General features: G+C 35.7%; 1 protein-coding gene across 2 annotated transcripts in view; it reads right to left on the bottom strand.

The window, feature by feature from the left end:
- The window catches only part of LUZP2 (leucine zipper protein 2), a 365,156-nt gene that overhangs the window by 27,652 nt on the left and 325,186 nt on the right, over positions 1-12,318 (bottom strand). For both annotated transcript variants that reach the window (XM_045825733.1, XM_045825732.1), the window contains exon 9: positions 8,075-8,239. In XM_045825733.1, coding sequence (XP_045681689.1) covers positions 8,075-8,239 — 165 coding nt within the window. The remainder of the gene's footprint in view (positions 1-8,074; positions 8,240-12,318) is intronic.

Here is a 12,318-nt window from a genome sequence, read left to right as displayed (position 1 = left end):
TAATAAGCATTAGTCTCATAATAAAAAGAACTAATACAATGTTATAGTAGTTAATGTTATAAATGGTCATTGTTATAAATGGCCTTATATATATGAGGATGTAAATACAACAAAGAAGTCACTGCATATATACATGTTTAAAATATTCGTTTAATCTCAAAGCATTAACAAAGAGCTAAAACTGAAAAGAAAAAACAACTAGGAAATCAGGCATAGTATTATTAAATGTATTTTCACAATATTTTAAGGTTGAAAATTAAAACATTTTATCTATTTTGTGCTAATAAAATAGTAAGCATATAGAGAACACAGAGAAGGTCTATTTTTATGTGGGTCAAGTAAGGGTTGAATGAGGCCAAGGCCATGCTCCTGACCATCTCAGCAGCAGTGAAATGCAATGTGGGGCCTTACTGGGCCATTGCTGGGTCTTTACCAGCATCAGCAGGGCAGCTGATGTGGAAGGGAGCACTGATACTTCAGGGATATAAGAATACCTTTCCCATTGTAAAGACTGGCTGTATGTGGGGGGCAGCGGGGAGAAAGGGGTTTAAAATCGGTTAGATGGAACGCTATCACTATTTAGGTCAGAGACTCATAGGATTACAGGGAATAGAAGGATATTATCTTTTCCTAAGTAAGACACACGGAAAAATCCATCAGGATTTCTTAAGTGCCCAGCAAAGAAGATTGACATTTATGGAAGGACCCTAAATATAATATTAATGGAAAATTAAATTTCTAATCCATGAAAATAAGGCAAGTGTTGATTTTACAAATGTCAAATACATTGGAAGAAGCTAGGAAACTCTGCCTCTTGTCTCTTTGCGTAAGCATCCAGGGAACCTCCCTGTTATCCATATCCTTTGATACCAAGGGACCACCGGTGGTGAGAGGGTCCTCCTATGGATGATTCAGCTCTATCAGGAGTAGTTCTGGAGTGGGCCAATGTGCAATGGAAAATTTAGCCATGAAGAAGGAGCAGTGGCGACATTTAAGGTTCTAGGTGATTGTAATCCTTAGTGCATTTTATTTACAAATTCAGATTTGCTTGAATATATATGAATTTACTGGCCTTCTTTTTAATTTATTTTTAATTTAGTCTGTATCACTTTTTAGTAGAATATGCACTTCAGTTTTGCTACATTTCATTTGAAGCAATACATCATTTCATTGGATACCTTTGGAAGAAAGAGGCCAGCTGGTTAACCAAAACATTAAGGGAGATTCACCTGCAGAAAATAGAGAAACTAACATCCAGGTGAGCCCTGCCTCTGCAGAACAAGGCCAGAAAGAAGCCCTGTCTGATTAACACCACGGACCATCTTTTGTCCGTGGTCCTTCTCTGCCCTCCCATCCACAATCCAGAAGGATATTTTTAGCAACTATCTTGTAAATACAAGTTTTTCAGTAGCTCAAGAAAAACTTTTAAAGAAGAAGAGAATCTCACCTCATACCAGTTTTAGGTAAATGCTTTTTTTTTTTTAAGAGGTTAACTCATTTGCAGGTTGTTGTTGTTACAACTGGAAAATAGTGAGCTAGTAAATATGGAAGTTTCTGTCTTGGGTGTCAGCTTAATGTTCCATAGGTGGGGAAGTAGTTTTTATGTCCTCGAACACACAGCATACAATGGTAATTTGGGGTCACAGTCATGCATTTAATATGTCTTAAATTTTCAATAACTTCTGCTCTCAAGCTTTTTCTTTAGTAGAATGATTTCCTAAAGGAAGGCACTGCTCGACCTGGCTCTCCTCTCAGAATTCCCTGCAGTCTGTGGCATCTGTGCTAGTGGTGGTCCACTCTGCCCAGACACTGTGTCAATGTTCCATGAAAGACTGGGAATTTGAGCATGTGGTGTGCCTGATATTAAATTGTAAATTAGTGGGTATTATGATATAACAATTTATTAGCTTATCAACATTTAAATACTTGATATCCTCTAAGAAAAATGTGCCTATAAATTTCAGGCTGGGAGTTCACTAGAAAAACTATTTAAAAAAGAACCACAACTAAATATCTTTGAAATTTTCAGTATATATATTAAGAATTGTTTCCAAATTGAAAATGTCTATGTATTAATCCTCAAAACAATCAAGAAAATTTCAATTATATTTAAAAAAGAAACCTGGTGGGTATTATTTTGTGAAATAAGATGTTTAATAGTGATGTTTTCTTGAATATCAGTATGAAATTTTAGACTTGTGCCAATAACATTTCCACCAAGAATGTTTCGTTCCTATGGTATTAATTCTAGAAGGTTAAATAAATTATATCCTCATGTTGCTAATAAATGTCTTTCAAAGAAGTTCATAGAGATAGCCAACTAGTCAATTTCTATAAGTAATATTCTCTTTATATATGTATCAAAGATAAAAAATGAAAAGTAAATATAAGCTTATAAGGATTTGGTTTCAGACTGTTCCAGGGTACAAATCTTCAAACCAGTAATAAAAATAAAACACCAAAGTGTCTTGTTAATTTAGTTTTACATTTACCAGATTAAATATATATCTTATAATTTATAAGTTTACAAACATTTATGTGTGTACATATGTATATTCACATATATTTTTTAACTTTATCACCAGGTATATATACCATATCTGCTGGGAAATAAACAAGCCATTATGACCTCCTGTGATCAAAAATGAAACCCAAATAAAATTCCTTAGATGTAATATTATATTGATATTTTATAAAAATGTTCAGATACATGCCTTCATTTTTATCCTCACAATAATTGTGGGCATATAAAGATAGAAGACATATTTTTGTAGCATGGGAAGATATTATAGCTTAGCTAATGACAAACAACTGGCAGAAAAACAGATCTGTCTATAATTGATCACCTAGGGCCAGTTGAGAAATCTCTTCTAGAAGCAGAAAAGCAGGGGAGAAAGCAGGCTCATTTTTTAGACTCTTTTCCCATTTCTAGAGGGAGGATTTTAAGAGTTCTTAGCCTTGGCTACAAATCAGAATAATCTGGGAGATATGAATAATCAGTCCCCAAAGCCAGCCTGTGTTTCTTCTATATTGTATCAGAATCGTGAGTGTTGACATTCAGGTGTAAGTGAAGCTCCCAATGGTTAAAAAGTAGCCCAGGATGAGACTCTCTGGTCTATGATGATTCCAGGTGCACTGTTCTGAGAATTCTTGGAAATTACTTTGTAATAGATTTGTGAAGAGAAGAAATACAAATCCATCTTGCTTCATAAACCTCCCGGCACCAAGCAGAATGCAAGTTTCGCCTGAATGCCTTTTCCTCCTAAATAGGACCGCAGTTGCCTGCTGAACTTGAATGACTTTGGCATTTCTAACAAACTGGGAAAAAATTAACAAATCATTCTTGTCCAATTAAATACTTACTGCAGTTGTGACCCATATCAATGTAAACTGCAGCTAAGCCCAGGGCAATGAGTGGCATGAAAAGAAAAACAAAGACAGAAAAGGGTGACTGCCAGGGGTGGAGATGAAATGATGGGTTTTTATAACACAATTTCACCTTTTTTTAATCTTCACTGCTTATATGTTTCTCATTTCTGCTGTCTTTTGATTTTCTCCTTTCTTTATGGCATTTACTATTATGCTCACTGACATTAAGTTTATTGTGAGGATTCCTCCATACCTATTGGAAATAAACATAATTCTATGAAAAGTGGCTAACAATCGGTAGGCTGAAAAACAAACCATTTTGGGGGATCTCTTAAAAGCCCCTCTTGCCTTTCCCATCATAGTGAATGAATATAAGCCCTGAGAGTTTTCTTTATTTCCTCCCTTTATTCCTCCCCTTTAATCACTAGGTCATTGCACTTCTATGCCTCAATTGCATCTGGACCCCCATTTCCTTTTCTGCATCACAAATCAGGCCACTTTCACCTCTGTTGTGAGTCACGGAAATCGATTGTCACTGGTTTGCTTGTTTCTACCCTCATTAGTCATTTTATGCAAAAAGCAAATCAGATCTCCTGGCTCATGCCTTTGCTCATTACCTCTCTGTGGGAACAGTATTTTGTATATAATTAATATATAATCTCATAACCAAGACATAAGAAAGATTTCATCTGGCGTGCATTTGGCTCCAACTATCTCCTTAGTCTTTATATTTAAACAAAGCTATCTGGAATATAGAATTCCAAATACATTTTTTTAAAAGTCCTCATTTACAACACCCCTTACATTTTTTTTTCTTGTTTTCTCTGTACTGAGAGTTAGGTGGCAATTCCCAAAAAGTCAGGGTTGTATCATTTTAAATTTACATCCCTGGTGATGAGCACAGATCTGGAATATGCGTGGAAAAACAATTTATTTGAATACTAAGTACTTAATGAGCACTCAACCGTAAGATTTTTTTAACTTCTAAATAAGGAAAATGTCCAAGAAGGTAAGGGACATAGCTGAGAATTGAATGTGTCCTCCAAAATGCTCGTGCTAAAAAAGCCCTATGAGGTTACCCAATGTGATGGTATTAGGAGATGGAACCATCTGGAAGTAACTAGGTTTGGATTAAGTCCTGATAATGGGGCTTTCATAGTAGGATTAGTGTCCTTATGAAGAAGAAGAAGTGTCCTTATAGAAGAGCCAGAGAGATCTCCATGCACGTACACATAAGAAGACCATGTACACACACAGCTACAGGGCAGCTGGCTGTCTACTCTTCAGGAAGAGCGTCCTCATCAAATACGGAATCTGTCAGCACCTAGATCTTGGTCCGGCTTGCAACCTCCAGAACTATGAGCAATGAGTGTCTGTTAAGTATTCTTGTCTATGGTATTTGTTAGAGTAGCCTACGCTGACTAAAACAGAAATACAAGTGCCATTTCAAATGAATCCTCTAGATGTATTGCTCTGAACACTAATGTAGAGAAAATCGATGAGCTAAGTACAGTCATTTCCCTTAAGGAGAGAATACAGAGCCATCACTGTATTCAAGTTATGGCCAGGAGCCATGAGGAATAAATACTGTGCTCAGAGCACTGAAAATAGGAAAAGCAATTCTAACTGGGAGGGTAAGAAAACACTTACTTGAATCAGAGAGACTCAGGAATAACTACAGACAACACAGTGATGGAAAGGAGGCTGACAGGCCAGATGGGGAATTCTCAGCAGCAACTTAACCTATGGGGCTAAATGGGCATGTAACCAGTCTGTTCCAGAATTTTTTTTTAAAGTCAGGGTTATTGACATATAAATTATTTTTTTAAGTTTTCACCAACATGTTGTCATAATAATGAACTCCTCATCTGACGAAGTCTGTGTCTTTTAAAATCCACAGCGGATTTCATATAAAATATTGTTGTGTATGCACATGTGTGTACATATGGATGCTTGTATACACATACATATGCACACTTGAGCATGATGCAATAAAATCTTGACTGCATCATGCAACCTTTTGAAAGAAAAAAAAACAAATGGACATCTTGGGGGAGACTGTTTTGCCTTTTCTAGAATGGGTTGAAATTCGCTTGCTTGGATACATGTCACAGATTTCAGGAATAAACAAATACCCTTCTTTTTTTGAAGAAAATTGAAGATTGAAAAACCAAATAAAAACAGATAAGACCAGCCATATGTCATGGAAAATAAGAATTCTTTTTTCCAAGATCAAACGAGGTCAGGTGCCTTCAGCTCGGTTTCACTGTAGACAAGAATAAATTTTTAATGTTGATGTTACAACAACACTCTCAAATAAGCACTGAGGGAACTGAGGCATAAAGAGGTTAAGTGATGTGATTCCCTCACAGCTCTCAGATGGGCACAACAGATTACTGTATTCGTGATTAGCCAACTCTGAAGACATGCCAGTTAAATATCCTACTGTAAAAGCTACTTTTACTGTATGTAGAAAAAACATTCCATGACTAAAGAGTTTACACACACCTCATGTTACTTTCTATTATTCAGGATTTTGAAATTATCTCAGACATGCCTACATAGAGATAAGCCAAAAGTATATATAAAATATATAATTTCCACCACTATTGAAAAGATAAAGAATATGGACCAACATAAACCCCAGAGAAGCTTTAAAAGCTAATCTGTAAAATGGAATGCTTGACAGTGCATCAGCTTAGATTTATTGAACTTTATCTTAAATGATTGGATTTTCTGTTATTAGTTTTTGAAAAATGAGAAATTACCAAAGCAGCCTCATCTAAATGCTTTCTATCTTTTTCTGTGATAATCCAAGAGAAATAATAAATATTTATTATCTATTTCAATGACAGGATATACATTTATTGATGATAAATCAGTTAAAGTAACAATCAAGGATTTCCTCCACACACTGAGGTATATCAAGACCCTAGTTGCAATAAGGAGCTTAAATAAACATATTTGGGTTGGAGACAAGTGTGATGTGCCTATAAAATTACAAAGCGGCTTTGCCCAGAGTCATCAGACTTAAGGCTGGGCTTTTGCTCCCGCCTTAAACTAAGTGGATGCAGTAATGGTTTCCTGGTAGGTGAGTGAGATCATGAGGGTGACTGTGTACTTAACCAGTAACCAGATTCAATAAATTTTACCCAGGATTTAAGAAATACATGATTATGCCACTTTCCTCTGGATTTGGTTATGTAAATAAGCACTTCAGACCTAGAGTTTTCAAAGAAAGGGCAGAAAAAAAATAAAGTAGAAAAATAAAATTCTAAATATTTTGACATACTTCAAGGCATAATACAGCCAAAGAAAATAATAGGATGAGATAGAAATATATATTTGTAAATGATTTTGATAGAGAAATTTGAGATTATACAGACTAAATTACGCAGCCCATAAATAGACAGAGTTACGGATAAAAACTGTATGTTAGAATATGTATTTTGTTTCACTTGTTTTTGAGTTTCCGTCCTGAAAAGAGTATTTCCCTAATCTACAATCTGTCTGTTTCCCCTTTAATCCAAAGCTAAGGAATCACAGAAATCAGCAGGAGGAAACAGGCCCCAGATGCACGCACCATTAGGTAACTGCAAAACCAGTTCTCAGTGTTCCTGGACCCAGCCTAAGAGATTTGCATTGTAAGTGGATCTGGTGTCTGTAACACTCATTTTAACAGGGAGAGATCCTAAGGCAAGTGATAAGAGAGACGGCACTTTCAAATATATACTGTTTGAAACAAAACTCTTTTCTCCAATAACTATTTCAGATTGTCAGGATATATTTAAATGCACAGCCTGCAAATTGCAGGTAAAGACAGTTGAAGCTAAAGCAGAAATGCCCTGTGCCCTGTCTGAGGTAGGAGGGTGGGGATGTGAAAAAAGATTTGATTGTCAGTTGGTCTCAAAAATCTGGGAAGCTTTTAAAAAATACTAATGACTGGAGTTCAACTGCAAAGGATTTGATTTAATAGGTCTAGGATGAATCCCAAGGTCATGATTTTTTTAACAAGTATCCCAAGTGAGTCTAACATTTAGTCAGTGTTGAGAACTGTGGACTTAATTTCTTTTAAAAAAAAAGTATCTACTTCTGCCCTGGTTGGCATAGCTCAGTGGATTGCACGCTGGCTGCGAACCAAAGCATCGCAGGTTTGATTCCCAGTCAGAGCACATGCCTGGGTTGCAGGCCATGGCCCCCAGCAACTGCACATTGATGTTTCTCTCTCTCTCTCTTTCTCCTTCCCTTCCCTCTCTAAAAATAAATAAATAAAATATTTTTAAAAATGTATCTACTTTTGTAAGGTTGATAGTTTATACCCTAGGAGAAAATATTTCCCATAATAAACTTCCATTTTATATTAGAATATAATATATTTTCTCTTAATTAAATGTAAAATAATAATTATTTTAGAATAATTTTAGAATGTTATTTTTGAAAAAATAGTCATTATAGTAATGATACTTATTATTATTATTTTATAATTAGATCATCCTGCTTAAGAATAAGTTGGCCTCTACCTGCTAAAGAATGTTCTCCCTGTGATTTTGGATACTTTACAAATTGGGTTACTACCTTCCATTTACTTCCTGATCTTTTAATCACTATTATATTTTATTTGAATCCACAACCATAATCACATAAAATTAGCTATAAAGACAGCACATTATTTGATTTTACTTTTCAAAGCATAAATAAAGCGTACCTTGCTTCTTGTCCTTGTATCTAGCATCTTCATATCAACTGTACCAGGTGGAATTGACATCTGAGTTGGATTTGACCTGGTTAAACTCAAAGGTGGTGATTGATCACGGAAAACTGTTGACAGGCAGAGTTGTACAGTCTGTTTCATTGCTTTCAGTTGTGACTCCTAAGAAAAAAAGAAAGAGATCACAATTTATACCTGTAGTTCTGGTTATTAATGATCTGATTAGATTCTCCTTTTTATCCTAATCTACACTCACGCTCCACACAAATACATTATAAGTGTTCAAACATAACTGCCAAATTTATAAACCCCATTTTGATAATCTGTTTAATGTGCACTCAGTTAGTTTTTAGTAGTTAACGTGTTTTATGATACATTTTGAACACTGAAATTCAGAGACATGTCTTACTTTTTTTCCCTTGAATTGGCATGATTTCAATAATGATAGTTTGCAGAATATATTTGCCGAAAAAAATATACTCTGGCATCATTCTAAAGTGGAAAATGTCCTTCTTAGAAAGCTGCCATCTTTCTCATAGTATCAGCCTCCTTTATTAAGAATCCCTCCCCTGGCAATGCAGGCCCCTGTAGTCCCCAGATTAGCCTCCATTAGCAACTCAATTTCCCCACATATTGGGAAAAATACATTTGTTTCTGATAAAACTCTTATTTCCTCTGGGCCTTGTTAAGAAGTAGGAGTTAATTTACTTTGACTATAAATGATAATATTAATACCTTCACATATTAGCATAGGATATTATAATATCTCAAGCACTCTCACATGAAAGAAATAGTTTTATGCCCTCAAACATCTGTGAAACTGGTACTATTATCATGATTTCACTATGAAGAAAAGAAAGTTCAAAGTTTTCAGACCGATTTATTTTTGATGTACATTACTAGGCAGACTAAACTTTCGTGGACAGCCATCTCTACCTCCCATCTAATCCTCAGGTCCCACTCCTAAAAATATTTTTACATGCTGATAAGTTGAAAATTAGTAATAATGTAAAGCTGAGCACAAACAAAAGAGAGACCCCCAGGTGTCAAAATGAAGAGAGACATCCAACCTTTAGGAAATCTCATCATAGCTTAAGGGTAATTTAGGGCATGGTCAGAGGCCCTGATAAGACAATGTCACATAAACAGTGAGTTCAGGACATGAGATAAGGCCTTTTGGCCAAAAGAGATGAAGAGAGAGACTAGTTACTGAGGCCACGATTCTGTGACAAGCTGACACACATGTGGAGTTTACCATTTTGGTGCATTTGTAGATCAATGAAGCAGCATAGTCTGTTTTTGCTGCCTGTCAAAGTCATATACACCCAACAAAACTACTGCCTCTCATACACTATGCCAGAAACACAGCTTCATAGAGGTCTTCTCCTTTTCTTGACTCCCATAAAGTCCTGATGATCAATCTTTTGAGAGTGACAACTATGATTTAAATTCTTCCCAGTGTCCATCTCTTTGCTTTCTACTCACTCATATGCGGCACATGATAATATTTGTCTTTCAGTTATACGTGAGTGTTAATTGCTAGACTAACAGTTTAAGAAATCTCTCCCTTTGGTCATGGCAAGAGATTTTTAAAAAGCAGCAGTAAGACCTAGAACAAACATGCATTTTCTTCTCATTAATCTTGCCCTATGAAGTTGTCTGAGACAAAATGAGAGTCTGACAAGGACTAGGATGGAGAGGCATTGTTGAGTGGACAGGAAGGGGCTCAGCTGAACAGGAGATCGATCACGGCGTTGAGAGCTGTGTCAGAAGTGAGATATGCCAGGCGACACTGAACAATTTAAATACGTGCTCTGCTTTGTAGATTATAATGAGGCAATGGAAACAGAGTTAATGTGACAAGGTCAGACATGCCTTGCAGGGGACTCAAAGCTAATACGTATTTAAAATGTAGAATTTCGTTGCTTAGATCACGCAGGAAGTGATGATGGTTATTGTATTTACTGTGTTCATATCTGGGTTCCTCTAAACATTCTCTACATCTCAGTGTTGGATCTGTAACAAAGTTGTATGTTTCCATAATAGACAAATTCCGGAGTAGTGGCTGACATTGGATGCTGAAAATTGATAACAAGCATCCACTTAATTGTTTTTAAACATCAGTTTTCAATAAACATCATTTAAGCATGACAGATTTTCCAATAGAGCAGTGATAAATGGGGATGTGTATACATGCCATACTTTTAACTGTCTGAACGTTGATGCAACCCTCTCATCTGTGTCCACTCCTGCCGCTGCCTGGGTCATCTCAGGTCAGAGAGGCCACATCACGTGGATGGAACCTCCAACTCTTCAGCATTCATAGCCACAGTGGTAAGCTCTCTTTCCATGTTTCAACCTACTCTTGACCTCTTAGCTTCATATTTTATTCCATTTTTGAAACATAAGATGGCAACTTTGGCCTTTACCTTAGATCTTAGATTCAAGTTCCAGGTTTCAGTCCTTCATTACGTCATAGAGTTTTTTTTTTTTTTCTCCCCAGAGAGAGCAGATTGCTTTGAGTAACCCTGCCCTAATCTGGTCACCTTTCTGTAAAAAAATATATTAAAAAAGCAGCTTTCCATTTAGTCTAGTTAACAGAGCCTATTGCCACCGACACCCCTCAGGTTTGGCCTGACCTCGCTGACCCAGTTCCGTAAGCAGGACCCAGACAAGGATTTTACACAGCATTATTACATTTTTACTCACACTGCTAGCTGTGGCCTATTTTGAAACTGCAAGCTACTCTTCACTTTGAAGTTCACTGAAACAAAATGTCAACTAAAAATATGATGTGAATCACGTGATGTATACTTTGCTGTGGATCTTATAATCTATTCCTTCCTAAGTTCAGTCTTGTTTTCACCCTGCCTTCTCCCCACACCAATTCCTTTTTCCATGTGTGAGTAAATTGCAATACCTTAATAAGGACCTACTTGTCACAGTGTCCTTCATTTATAGTGCAACAAACATTCAAAGATCATTTGCATCTTACAGCATTTATACTTGCTGTTTTCCTCTGCTTGCAGAACGCTTTTTCCAAATAACTATGTAGGAAACTTCCAATTAAAAATTCATGTCTCTGCTTACACATTATCTTCTTGGAAACACAGTGCCTGATCACCCTTTCAAGGAACACTCCTTATTCAAAATCTCTCACAGTTTTTAAATTATGTCCTATGTAGCGCTGGTTACCATTGCAAATGATCTTATTGTTTACATGTTTATTGTTTTTCTACTTCTATTCTAATGTAAATTTTGAGGACCCATACCATTATTGTAGCATCACCAGTTTCTAATTTAACAAATGTTTGTTACATGAATAAATAAAGCGAACCTTCCAGAGGTTATAAGCAAGTACAATTTTACATGAGAAAATAATGAAATAATTTATACTTGACCATATATATTATCAATATAAGTATAATTTCAGACATTAAAATATGAGTACTTGTGCTGTATAATATGTAAAGCTTATAAGAAACTATTGTGTATACATAAGTGATCTTAAGATGTTGGAAAATTTAAAAGGCAATTTTTTGTGTATCTATGTGTGAGTACCTTTCCCAGAAAGACAAATGAATTTTTTGCTAGAAACAGTTAAATATACTTGCAAATACAACTATTTCATCTCCAAACAAGTAAAAATTCACGTAATATTATTCACGCCTATCTTAATTGATTTACATGAAGTGTAAAGTCCTCAGAGAGAAATCTGAGTGCCATATCAGCTGCTGGCTTTGGAAAGATCATGAGGGCTTGTGAATCCAAATGCTTTCCCTTTAACTTTCTTTCTGCCATGAAATCAACTCTGTGAATCCTGGAAGGATAAGCAGAGTGCTTATTAATTTATAAAGTTAGTATTTATAAAGTTAGTAATTTATAAAGTTATTCCAGTATCTGAGGCTATGATTCTTAAGCTATTGCCAAATAAATAAGTGATTGAAAAACCAAGGCCGATTCTTAGACTTTGAGGTTATTATTGTTTATCTGGAGATAGTAAGCTGAGACTTCTTTCATTAAATATGTTATGAGAACTAAGTTGGAGTGTGAAATTTGTTTTCATGATTTTTATGAGGTATTGAAGGTTATTTGAAGTCCAGATAAAACATTCTTAGGAGCTGAATACCTTAAGAGAGTAAAAAAAAAAATTCTCACATAAAGAGACCAAGATGATGGAGAGAGGTGAAGAGCAATTTCTTGAAACTGAAGTTTTTATTCATTTTGAAGTGAACTAGCAT

This window comes from Phyllostomus hastatus, unplaced genomic scaffold (genome assembly GCF_019186645.2).
Source record: "Phyllostomus hastatus isolate PE091 unplaced genomic scaffold, TTU_PhHast_1.1 phas_scaffold_585, whole genome shotgun sequence".
Classification (NCBI taxonomy): Eukaryota; Metazoa; Chordata; class Mammalia; order Chiroptera; family Phyllostomidae; genus Phyllostomus; species Phyllostomus hastatus.
This window is presented reverse-complemented; position numbering and strand designations above follow the sequence as displayed.